This window comes from Leptopilina heterotoma, unplaced genomic scaffold (assembly GCF_015476425.1).
Source record: "Leptopilina heterotoma isolate Lh14 unplaced genomic scaffold, ASM1547642v1 Lhet_53, whole genome shotgun sequence".
NCBI lineage: Eukaryota > Metazoa > Arthropoda > Insecta > Hymenoptera > Figitidae > Leptopilina > Leptopilina heterotoma.
Genome location: NW_025111115.1, coordinates 274269 through 286885, shown reverse-complemented (window position 1 = coordinate 286885; position 12617 = coordinate 274269). Strand labels below are relative to the sequence as shown.

The 12617-nt window shown below is 29.0% G+C and overlaps 1 protein-coding gene across 3 annotated transcripts in view; it reads right to left on the bottom strand.

Annotated features, from left to right (window-relative positions):
- The window catches only part of LOC122508270 (ras guanine nucleotide exchange factor R), a 41774-nt gene that overhangs the window by 18506 nt on the left and 10651 nt on the right, over positions 1-12617 (bottom strand). For 2 of the 3 annotated variants that reach the window (XM_043621535.1, XM_043621534.1), the window contains exons 3-5: positions 3885-4915; positions 2761-3282; positions 2144-2682 (exon numbers count right to left, since the gene is read on the bottom strand). In XM_043621535.1, the coding sequence (XP_043477470.1) occupies positions 2144-2682; positions 2761-3282; positions 3885-4915 (2092 nt within the window). The remainder of the gene's footprint in view (positions 1-2143; positions 2683-2760; positions 3283-3884; positions 4916-12617) is intronic. The other variant, XM_043621536.1, reaches the window with a different exon arrangement.

The window sequence follows — 12617 nt, the reverse complement described above, 5'->3', positions numbered from 1 at the left end:
CATTCTTAGTTGTCTTAACTGCTTTTATGACAGTTAGTACAACTATTTGAATTCAGTTGAGGACCTATTGAATTACGTAGAGTAGTTAAAAAGTAGTCAAATCTACTAGTTTTTTTTTTCAGTGTATGAAATTAGTTATTTTGAACTCTGACTTAAACTACAGAGTAAACAATGTAATGTTTCAGTGAAAATTAGTAAACATTCTTATACTAATGTGAAATAGTGACTCAATTTTCGCTAATTTAGATTTAGAGAGCAATTAAACGAAAAAGGGTGTAAAGAAAATATAACTTAATTGAAGAAATAGTTAAATAATAATGGGTCATAGAGACAAGTTACACAATTGTAAATTAACGAGAGGCCAATTTTAGCATCAAGTGGAAAATAAAACATTACATCATTTAGACTCTATTATGTGCTTTGATTTATACTATTAATTTGAAACGTATAAACTGCGTTTGTTCAAGAATTTTATTACTCTGGAATTTTCGAGTATACATAAAAGTCATAAAAATAGGTGTGCAAATTTTACTAATTTTACTAATAAATTATTAGAAATTACTATTTATTAGTAAAACTGTTTCCTATTTGCTAATTCAAAGGCAAAAAATCAGTCAGTAAATTTTTCGCTCAGTACGTAGATTTTTTTGCGGGAAAATAGAATTACAAAAACAAAATTTAATTAATTAACTATATTAATTAAAATAATTCGTTCGTAAAATTTTTTTGGAGGAAATATTTTAATGAAAAAAAATGGCGAATATTAGAAATATTTCTCTAAAACAGTGTAATAATATGTAGAAATTTTATAATTGCGATTTCACGTCTATTACAAATAATTGCTGCAATTACAATACTTAATGAGTTTGAAAGAAATGAATTTGCAATGGAATTTATATTTTGTATTTAACGATAATACACAGTAGTCGAGGAAAAATTGTAAATATAATTCATTTTTATTTGACAATTTTAAATTAACATAAATTTTCAGCGCTCAGACACTTTTAGAACTTTTCTTTTTGACGCGCGCAAAGTTTAGATGCGTCTGACTGCACAGGGAATTTTCTACTTATACTTTGGCGACATTTCAATAATTTCTATACCTACTTAAATCGTGTCTGACCATTAATCAATTGTTCTACTGATCGAAAGCTTTATACAATTTCTCTTTATTAATGATCATATCATCTCGCTTTTAAGTCTGTATATTATAACAAATTTTAATCAAAAAATTAATATTTATTTTTGTTAAAATTACATAACTTTTTTTTAAATTATTTTTTTTCACTACTTAGTTCTTTTTAGTTTTTATTTTTTTTAATTTTTAGTTTTTAGAAACTTTTTGTCCTTATTTCTACCTTTGATTTTCATAATTTTTCTTTTGTTAAAAATTAACTCACTCAAGTCAGAATATTTAATTTACTGTATAAATAATATTTTTTGTTTCTATTTAAAAAAAATCACTTAGGTATGTATTAAATACGGAATTAATTATATTATTGTTTATATTTTCAAAAATTTTAATATAATTCTTCGCAAGAATTCAATTATTTTCATTTTTCATATAAATAATAACATTCTTCGGAGGAATTCAATTATTTTCTTTTTAGTAAATTCTTTAAAACAGTTCAATTATTTTTATAAGTAGTAAAACTCAACGCAAGAATTAAATTATTTATTATAAATAATAAAATTTTCTCGGGAATTTTTTTTCTGGAGTAAGAAATTTAAATTCGTGAAAAGTTTTACTAACTTTTAGTAAAGTTTTACTTTAATTTAAAATTAATTAAAAGAAGAGTATTTGGTTCACAATTAGTAAATTTGAACAGAAATTAATAGAAATTTCTAATAATTTCTAATTCAAAAGCAAAAAACCAGTCACTAATTGAAATTAGTAAACATTTTTAATTTTTTACTAATTCAAATTTAGACAGTTGTTTATTCCATATTGACCTTGGTGCTCCAAGTTTTTCCAAGGATATAAAATTGAGACAAAAAATGTAGCAATTTTATATCCTTAGAAAGACTTTGAGCTACTCTCCAAATATGAATTAGTAAAAATGTTTACTAATTCAAAAGTTTTTTACTATTTCAAATATAGAGAGTAGTATTAAAAATAGGTAATTAAATAAACACTACTCACCAGTCTCATTTAATACATTATCCAATCCAGATTGCCTCAAATATTTAGCCATGGCAAAGAGTCCCTCTCTTCTGAGCAGAACATTGAGACTCTCTGGAGATGAGGGCGGTGACGATGGTGCAATAACTGTGGCCGGTAATGATGTACTCCTCTCGTAACTATCTTGATGAATAATATTTCCCGATAGTGTACTGGGAGAAATTGATTTGGCCGTACTCGATATCGACCTCGGGGTTGGTGACGACGCCACTGTCGCTGTCGATTGAGAAGCATGTTGCTTGTTGTAGGTTGTCGAGAATGATCTCTCCGTCGTTGATCCACCACTAACACCATTTATCGTTGGCGTTGGCAATATCGTGGGAACGAATGGTGTTCTCCCTGTGTTCGAGTAACTATTTGGCCTTGAATCATCAGAGTCATCATCAATATTATTGTAAACGTGACCAGTAAATGATGACGCTGATGTCACATACTTATCTGTCGATGAGACCGAGTTTGGCGATACCGTCACGTGGGGAATGTTTTCCGTCGATGATTTACTGTTGCAAAGAGGGAAAAGAGAAGAAGATTTTTATTTTCTTTTTTTTCATTTTTTTCTTTTTGGTTAGGGTGCTTACCTGGATGATCGTCTGTAGGACGTTGTGGAGTATCTGGGCCTCTCGGTAGATGCGTAACTTGTTTCGAATTTATTAGTCGAGGTTGTTGTTGGATTGTTGGGCTGATTGGTTGCATGGCGAGTAGAATGACTAACAGGAAGTGACGTTGAGGGATTCAGTGAACTCGGGGGTAATTTGAGTTCGCCTTTTTTGATTCTGTCGACGATTGATTGAACGTCGACGGTACTTTCCTTTTCGGCGTTACCTTTCACCCCTTGGATTTTGTAACTTCCGTCGGATTGCTCCTCTAAAACCACAAATGTCACTTTCTTTGCCGGAAGACTAGAGAGTGGAATTTTTCCAACCTCTTCGAGTTTTCCATCTTCTTTATGTCTAATTACTTCGAAATCGGCTCCTGGCGGCAGAACGCCTTTAGTCAATTCTTCCAGAATTGCTTTTGGTGGTTTTATGGTTGTCACTGATGATGGAGAACCGCCGGCGTTAATTACTCGAACTTTCTTTCCATTCGACAAGACTATTTCCCTGAGGAATAATGAGAACGTTGCACACATGGTTTTGCAAAGTATTATACGATTGTTGTAACAGCATCTAAACTTGCATTAACATTGTCTTAATATTTATTTATTTATTCAATCTTATACGGGTTCAGACGAGCCCTTTGGTATGTATGGCAAATATGATCATATAATGTGAATAGTGATAAATACATATGTCGCTAGGTTCATCTAGTTACATATTGGATACATTTAGTAAAAGTTTTTAACAAAGTAGACGTAAATCGATGAAATGATATTTTCTATGAAAAGTTACAGTGAACAATGTGAAATGTCTTGAAAATCTTGTAGGCACATTAAAGTTCAAAAGTTGACAGCAGACAGTAAATTACGTCAATCAATTATGACATTCAATAATTTGAACCAAATCAACATATCGGAAAATAAAAATCTTGTATTAGATTTAGGGATATTGAGTCATAGTTCATAGTCTTCCGCTCGTTACGAAAAACAGAAGCAATGTTTTTGCAAATTTAGATGCCATGTGGGTTTGTTGGAAAATATTTGCTTTTACTATTGTTAATTTTAAGAAAAGTTTGTAGAAAGAATAATTTTGTTTGTTAAATTTACCTTGTAGTAACGTTCCTCTCATCCTCGAGTTCATTAGACTTGGAAAGAACCTGTTTCAATTGCCTCAGCAAAGCGTCTCTATCAGAGTTAGGCTGCTGTTGGTCCTGATAGATAAACTTGACTTGCGATTTTCCCTTCTCGGATTGACCCTGCAGAAGGGACAAGAGTGCATCCTGATTGAGATTCTCCGAATCGATCAATCGAACCCGTTCCTGTCTCGTCTTTCCACTCGAGGGCTTCTGTGTCGTCGACGGAGAACTGGAGGTGAATTTCTTCTGATGTGTCGCAATTGCTTTTAAGAACAATTCACTTTCGGCAGGTGTTATCCTTCTGGCTGTTGGTGACGACAAGAGTAGTGGCGAATTCGTCGACGTGATTGGAGGATTTGTAGTAGGTGGCAGAGTTGTGGTAGTAGTTGTTGTTGTTGATGTTGCAGCAGCGAGTCTCTGAAGTTGTTCCAATTTCAGTAGCTCCTGTTGCCTTCTCAAGTCCTGCTGTTGAAGTAGTAGTTGTTCCCGTTGTCTTTGGAGAATTTCCAATTGTCTCTGTTGTTCGAAATAGTTTTGCAGTTGGAGGGTTTGTTGATCGCTGAAGAATGGTTGATTGAGATCGTCACGAACGTAATTGGGGGAGAGGGACTGATATTGACTATTGAAGCGTGGTTGTTGATATTGGTTGGATTTGATTATCGGAGTGTATTGACTTTGAGCGGTGTCTAGATAACTTTTACTTAGTTGCTGATTGAGATGTTGTTGTTGTTGGTAGATTCTTTGCTGTAGTCGATGAAGTTGCTGCTGCAGTTGGTACTGTTGTTTCGCTCTGTCGACTTTGTACTTCGATAGGGAAGCGTAGGATGTTGTTGGCGGTGTTGGTAAATCAGATAGCGAAGATGTTGAATAGGGATTCACCGATGGACTGTCAGTTTCTGTGTCAGTGTACTGCTGCTGATGTTGTTGAACGTCACTTAAAATGTGGGCTTGTTGTTGAACCGACAACCGCGGCCTTTGATCCGCTGGGTCTGCATTCTGAAACTAAAATCCAAAGATTTCTATTACTTTTTTATTTTTACTTGTGATAATTACATAGTGATTACTGGATTTCTTTACAAAAGATAAAGTGTGTTGTAAACGAAGGCAGTTTGGTAAAAGAAAATAGCGGAAATCGTTAAATAATAATTAATTAGATCTCCTTTATCTGATTTGTCTCACAAATGGCAGATGGAAAATGAAACTCTCAGGGCGTTAGGCAATGTATTTTTTTCCATGACGACAGATAAACGGATAAGTTGTTGCTTGAGGCACGTGAAAGTTTTCTGTCAATCTAATTGTCAATAAACTTCAACCTCTGAGTTAATAAATTATTTGTAGAGGGGAATATTTCACTATTTGATGATTGATTAACAATTGTATTGTATAATATGTACAATTGTAAATGTTTATATTTATTATAAATGTAGAATTATAAATATCTGTTGTGTTTTAAATGTTTGTAGTATTAAAAATATTGACAATTTATTATATAACGAAATTTATTATATAAATTGCTAAAACTTTTTGATTAAATGTGCAATGTATGTTGTTACGTACATGCTAAAAAAATAAAATTCAGGAATGTGGTAAAAGAGAGATGAAAAATTTTGCATATTATTGCGACTTGACCTTCCTAACTGCATGTAACTTACGCAGAGAAACTTAAGGTCGACTAATCAAAGGCGAAATTTGATTTATGTTAATAAGTATTTTACTTTGACTCGCATTTGATAGGTCTATGATTTTATTAATTCATCGCAGTTATCACTAATAAGCATCTTCTTCTTCTTCTTCTTCCTCGTAAGAATTTAATATTAAATTTCACCTCAACTTTCTTTATATATTTTTCTGCAAAAATTGTTCATCTTTCTCTATAAATATTGGACTTTGGTTTGGAAAAAGAAAATGTAAATTCAAAATGTACTATATCAGGGTGCCTACAGGTCTAGGAAATTTCTTCCTTTTTTTGATATTTGAAAAAAGGAATATTCAAAAAAAGTTATTATTTTCTTAATTGAAAATTTCTTTTTTTCTCTTATATGTAATAATTTTAATGCATAGTTGATTCATCACTTGTATATATATAAGCGACCGTCAGGAGAAACTCGTTGTAAAGATGCCACTTTCCGTTTCATATAAATACCATTATATACACTTGTGGCTAGAAGATTTCTCATTATGGAAAGAAAAAAAGAAAAAAAATTTTAAAATCCCTATAAAGGATTCCGCGAAATGAACCGGAAGCAGTTGATGAAACACGTTCGCATCTTCTCCTTCTTTTTTCCCCTTTTGCAAATAAGAAGTTGATGTCAAGAAAATTTACTGTTTATGTCAACAATTTATGGTAACTTTAAATCAGAAAAATAAATGAACGACAATTACTTCACTAAAGTGTCAATTTACGCACATAAATGTTAGAAATGTTTTCTAATGAGTTTCTTAAACGCGAAAAAAAACATAGGAAGTAGAGAATTTTGATTTTAAATGTCGCACTATTGTAATGACGACAACTTTGAAAAATCGAAAAAGTTTTTGTTTATTATAATTATTTGAAGATACTTGTATTTTTAAATTGTAGTTTAAAGTTAGTTTAAATTTGAATCATTCTTTCTATGAATAAAAACATAAAAATCAGCAAAGTTTATCAAGAGTATAAAAAAGAGACGAATTACGATTGCGGTGTACCCGTAGGTATGTTCTAAAATTTTCAAGTTTATATTACTTCTTCAGGAATATAAAATAAGTTTTTAAGTTCCGGTTTAAAATATATTCAGTAGCTGCGGCCAATAAAATTCAGCAGTTTAGCGATATTAAGTATCTATTAAATTTTTAATGCCCAAACTCGCAACAGGTCATAAATCAGGAATCATATTTTATTACTAATTTATTCGCAGATTGATCTCCCCCCCCCCCTCTCTATATTGTTTTTCCGTATATTTTAGTTCTTATAATCCATGTACGGTCATTGTTGAATGCATTATGCAGTAAACATATATATAGTTATGTAAAGAATATAGCGGAAGCTAATGCAGTCGATGAGCTTCTGCATTTGAATCTTATAAAAGTGAATGTGCGCCTGCCAACACTTTTTTTTCTCTTTTCTTTCTAAATGGTCATAAGCGAAAGAAATTCATCATCTCATCCGTTTTCGCAAATAAAATGGTAAATTTTTTTTATTAAAAAATAAAAACCTTTTCTTTAAAAAATTAAGGAAATTTTTGCATCACTGCATCCAAATATTTGGCATCAGTTTGATTTACTTTAGTATCAATTGGATACTTTGAAGAAAACGCTCTGATTTAAAACTATTGAACGAAAGTAAAAGTTTTTGAAAAATTAATTAGAATTTACAGATTTTGTATTTTGTATTTTATTGTATGCAATAAATTAGTAATGGTTTATATAAATGTAAGACTAGTTGGGAAGGGTTATTTCTATGAAAATGAGTTGAAAAAAAATTGAAACGAAGTTGAGAAGGAAGTGAGTTTCCATTTCTATAAGCGAGATTCGTAATCTGCGAAATAGTTTAGCTAAATTATGATGCCATCCAAACCTGGTAGAAGATAAAACTTACGCGTTTAAAACTTTCCCACTGTTATTCTATGTTCACAGGTAATCTCATGTCTATGCTATGTGATTGTAAAACTGTGACCATTTTAATACGATTTCTACATACCTATAACATGTATGAAGTTAATGAAAAATTTAAAAATTAAAATTATTATTATTATTATTGGTTATTAAAAATTGTGGGTATGCACAACTGTTTTAAAATAGTATTTTTGTTATCCCATAGGAAATGTAAATTTTATAAAAAGAAAAAAAATTGTCTCCTTTATAAATTTTTTTTTCTTGAAGTATGCCATATATTGTAAATGTGAGAAATTTTTCTAAATCTGGTTTCACTCATATATGCACTATAAACTATGAAACAATTCGCACGCGAAAGGTTAATTTCTATGCAAACTTTGTATCACTTTCTTCACTCATCACACTCCTCAGACTTTCATCCTACTCTGATTATTCAGATTTTAAATGCTAGAGTAATAAATAAGAAGTTAATTTTTTTCAAAAGAATACCAACGTGTAAATAATGGCAAAAATATTCAAATTGTAATGCGATTCTTTATTTTTTATACTAATGTGTTTATTTTTTTTTTTTTTTTCAAGTGATAGTAAACAAAAAATTATCTTTTTTAGTACATAGATATTTTCAAAAAATTTTTTTAAAAATATTTAAATATTTAAATATTCTTAAAAGAATGCTTAAAAAATATTCAATAAATATTGAAAGAAATTCTTTAAGAAAAGTCAAAACAAATATCAAAGAAATAAAATTGTAAATTATTCTTCTTTGTGTCTGAAAATGCAAATATACTTTTACTTTCGTTAGCTGAATATTTTTTTTAAATCAAATTGGCAAACGTGGCATACAAGGAAATTATGAATTGAATTTCTTCTCTTCTAAATTAGTAATATTTGTGTGGGTTAAGAAAGAAAAAATCACCAAAAATTATAAATTACTGGCGATAAAACTTTCACTCCACGCGGATAAATTACGTCATAAATTTGATAATGTACTCCTTTCTGCGTTCGGCTGAAAATATTTTGCCATTCGTGGATGATTTGTTTTCGTGAAAACCAGTTTTAAATTTTAATTTAAATAAAATTTTTTTAAAGTAAGATTTTTCATTTAAACGTTGAAAACTTGTTGATCGTATTAAAAATAAAGTAGTTATCTAGTTATCACAGTTTTTCTTCGGATATCAATTTGATTTTTGTCTCAATTTGATATCCGCAGAAAATGAGAAAAACTGTGAGAGAAAATAATTAAACAAATCACTATTGAACTTTAACTTTTCAACGATTTTATGTTCAATTATTTAGACATATAAATTAGTTATCTCAAGTTGAAGAGATGAAATTTCTAATTTAAAATCTCAATTTAATTGTCCCGCGGGAGATATAATAAATTTTGAATTCGTCGATGTAATCTAGATCTCTCTCCGCGCCGTGCATCTATTTAGACGAATACGGAAAGTTAATTAAAGATCAATTAAAAATTTAATTTACTGAAACCTTTCTCTCTCACAATGTCAGTGTGGTTTCAATGAACGAATATCACAGAGTGCATTCACTATAACAACTTGTATACATATATATATATATATCGATTATATTGGCCAGTATCAAGGCTTTCTCACGGCATTAAACACATTATTGCGTTCTCCATGCACACTTTTTTCTCATATAGACAATTTCCATTCGTCTTATTTTCCTCGCACATATTGTAATGCAAAATTTAAATAATATTAAGGACCTTTGACATGTATATTATATATCAAAATCACTTGTTGCGTTGCATCAGCTTTCAAACGTTTTTTGTCTCAATTTCCGATATCTTTAGAAAACTGTGAGCTATCATCTCAAATCTATAAAATATTCCCAAGAATTTAATTATTATATATATAAATAATTCTTCGAAAGAATTCAATTATTAAAGATAAATAACAAAATTATTCCCGAAAATTCAATTATTTTTAGGCATTTTAATAAAATTATTTGCAAAATTAAATTGTCTTCATAAATAATAATATATTCATCACAAGAAATCAATTATTTTTAAAAGTAAGAAATTTCTTCTTGGAATTCCCAAGAATTCAATTACATATTTTCATAATTAATAAAATGCTTTTTAGGAATTCAATTGTTTTCAAAAAAATTTAATAAAATTCCACACAGTCATTCAATTATTCAAAAATTTTAATATAGAATTCTTTGTAAAATTTAATTCTTTTTAAAATAATCTTTTCGCCTTTCAGTGCTTTTCAATATCTACCTACTATTTTCATAAAATTTCCAAGCAGAATTCAAATATATTTAAAAAAAATTTTGTAAAAATCTTCGTAAGAATTCAATTCTTTTCATGACTAATAAAAGTTTTTTTCAGGAATTAAATTATTTAAATTAGAATTTGCATAAAATTGTCGAAAGAAATGAATTATTTAAAATTTTTTATAAAATTCTTCGCAAGAATTAAATAATTTTTATAAATAATTAAATTCTTTCTTGAATTATGAAATTCGTTGCAAAAAATTTTATTTATTATCAGGATTAAGAAAGAAGTTAATATTTTTGGTGAAAATTAGGAAAAAGTCAGGAAAATAAAAATATATGGAATGGAATTTAATTTTTTGATAGCTACATTTTACTACTTCTTTTTAGTTTGAAAGCTACTTTTCGCTACTTTTTTAAAATTAATTATCGAGTGCGAAGTTTGAAAACATCTAAAAACATCTTATATTAAGATAAAACACCTTTATGAAGATCTTTATTAAGATGTTTTAAATAACTTTGTAGTCAATCTTAAGATACTTAATTCTTGCACTATTCGAAAAATCTTTTGGATTCAGGTTCGAAAAGTGAGACTGAATTAACTAAGTACCGAATTGTTGCGATGCAGTTGATGGTCACAATTTAAGAACCTTAGATTAATTGTTCAATTGTTTAATAATAAGTAACCTGGCATAGTAATAAGAATATATTTGAAGGAAAAGTAATTCTTCTATACAAACTTTGAACAACCATCCAAGCATATTATAACTCGGTATTATACATTTCCCTTTCGAAGAACAGTTATTTAAAATACTTGCTCTTGCCGTAATCATTGGAACTATGTATGTATCCATGTAAATGTATTGCGAAATCAATTTCAAAGCTTGATCGGATGTTCCTTGAACCTTGTTTTATGGTCGAGGTGAGATCAATGCGAAAGAAAGCCCCGAACTACAACAATAACAGCAAGTCAGCAACGGGTGAAGGTGAAGGATGTTCCGTGCTCTCATACTTTCTCCATAAACATTCGAATTCGAAAAGAGTATATAGATGACTATATGTATACCGCAAGTGCCTCGAGGCCAAATAACAACACAGTCCAACTTTACGTCCACTTCTGAGATCAAATCTTATGGTTCACCCATGACTGACCTTTGCATGAGTATTATATGTATGTATGTATAGGAATACGAGAAATTTTTTTCTTTTTCTTATGGTAAAAGTTTAAGTAGATGAGGTATAGAGTTAATTGAGTCAAATTACTTACTTCTTGAGAAGAAAGTTTCATTATCGTAATGCCATCTGTTAAAATCTTATTCCGGATAAAAAACAATTCTATTGGAAGCTGTTTACTAGGAAATGATCATTTCGACAATTGATTATTGCAACAGAATTTAGAATTTATTCTGCATTTTAAAATTGTTGCATTCATTAGAATTTTATTTACATTTTAATAATTATGTAATAATCCACACTCTGTTCTGTATTGCAATTGCAACGAAAGGATCCTTTTAATCGAATTCCTATGAATAACATTTAGTCGAATCATTCAACCATCATTATTTGTTAATTAGCTAATTAGTTAATTAGCTTTTTAGTTATGCTAACAATGTTTGTGTAGCTGATTTTACTATTAGTAGTTGGAAAATAATAGTTTAGTTGATTAAAACAACTACATCCTTTTTTTAAACTACTTTTTTGGTATATAATCAATACAACTTTTTTAATTCAGTTCCTAGAAATTTTTTTCAGTGTAATTAAAGTATAAAATTTAAGAGGAATTTTCAAAACGAGAATTTTGTTCGGTATGAATTTAAAATTTTGTCTCTTTTTATGAAATCGAGAAAGAAAAATTTTTCATGAAATATAAAAATTATATCATTGCCGGCGAATTTATTTTATTGTGAATTTATATTTTTACATGCTATATTCATTTCTTTTAAAATTACATATTTTGATAACTTTCTCTTAAAATCACAATACATCAAAGAATTCTTTGAAATTATGATTGACACAAGAAAGTTCGTATGTGATGTTTGTATTTCTATTACTCGCACCTATTTTCAAGAAGAAATTTATGTTCCTAAAGTTTTCAACAGTTTTGAACGTTCAAGACATTTTTATTACTTCTTCTAATTTAGTTAAAATCAGTTTATTTAATTTATTTAAAAAAAGTTTTTTCATTTTTTATAATTAAAAAATTGATCACACAGTCTTTGTAAGAGGATATCAAATTGAGATCTTTTGCCTCAATTTGATATCCTCTTAGAAAGACTGTACAATTAATAATAAATAAATAACGTCTGGATTTCTGAAAATTGTTATGAAATTACTGAAAAATGCGACAAGAATTTAAAAAAATTCCAAAAACAAAACACGAGTCAATGTAAATAATTTAATATGCAACATAGTACAGTTAATAATTACATATAATTGGCGATATATTTTAAAATGGAATAAAACAATTCTGTTTGGCCCGAAGGAAGTTGAAGCAGTCCACCGGAAAAGTGCAATAGCGAAAGTAGATTTTCGATAAAAGTAACATCAATTTCAATGTAATGAGTACATAATTTTTTCTTTTTTGTTGACTTCAGTTAGATGTATATATATATAACTTTGATTTTCTCCCTCACTTGCGGGAATAAAGGAATGAAGCTACTTATTTTTCTTTTTTACAATTTCACCGCGAGAATGAAACCCTATCTTTAATTATATGTATTGTCTGTGAAATATTCACACAGGCGACTTGCATCAAAGACACGTTCTATTGGATATAATATACTTATAACTGAAAATAGCTAACGAAAATTTATCTTTTTCTATTTTTATAACTATTTTTTATATTTCAAATTTAAATTTTAAATTCTTT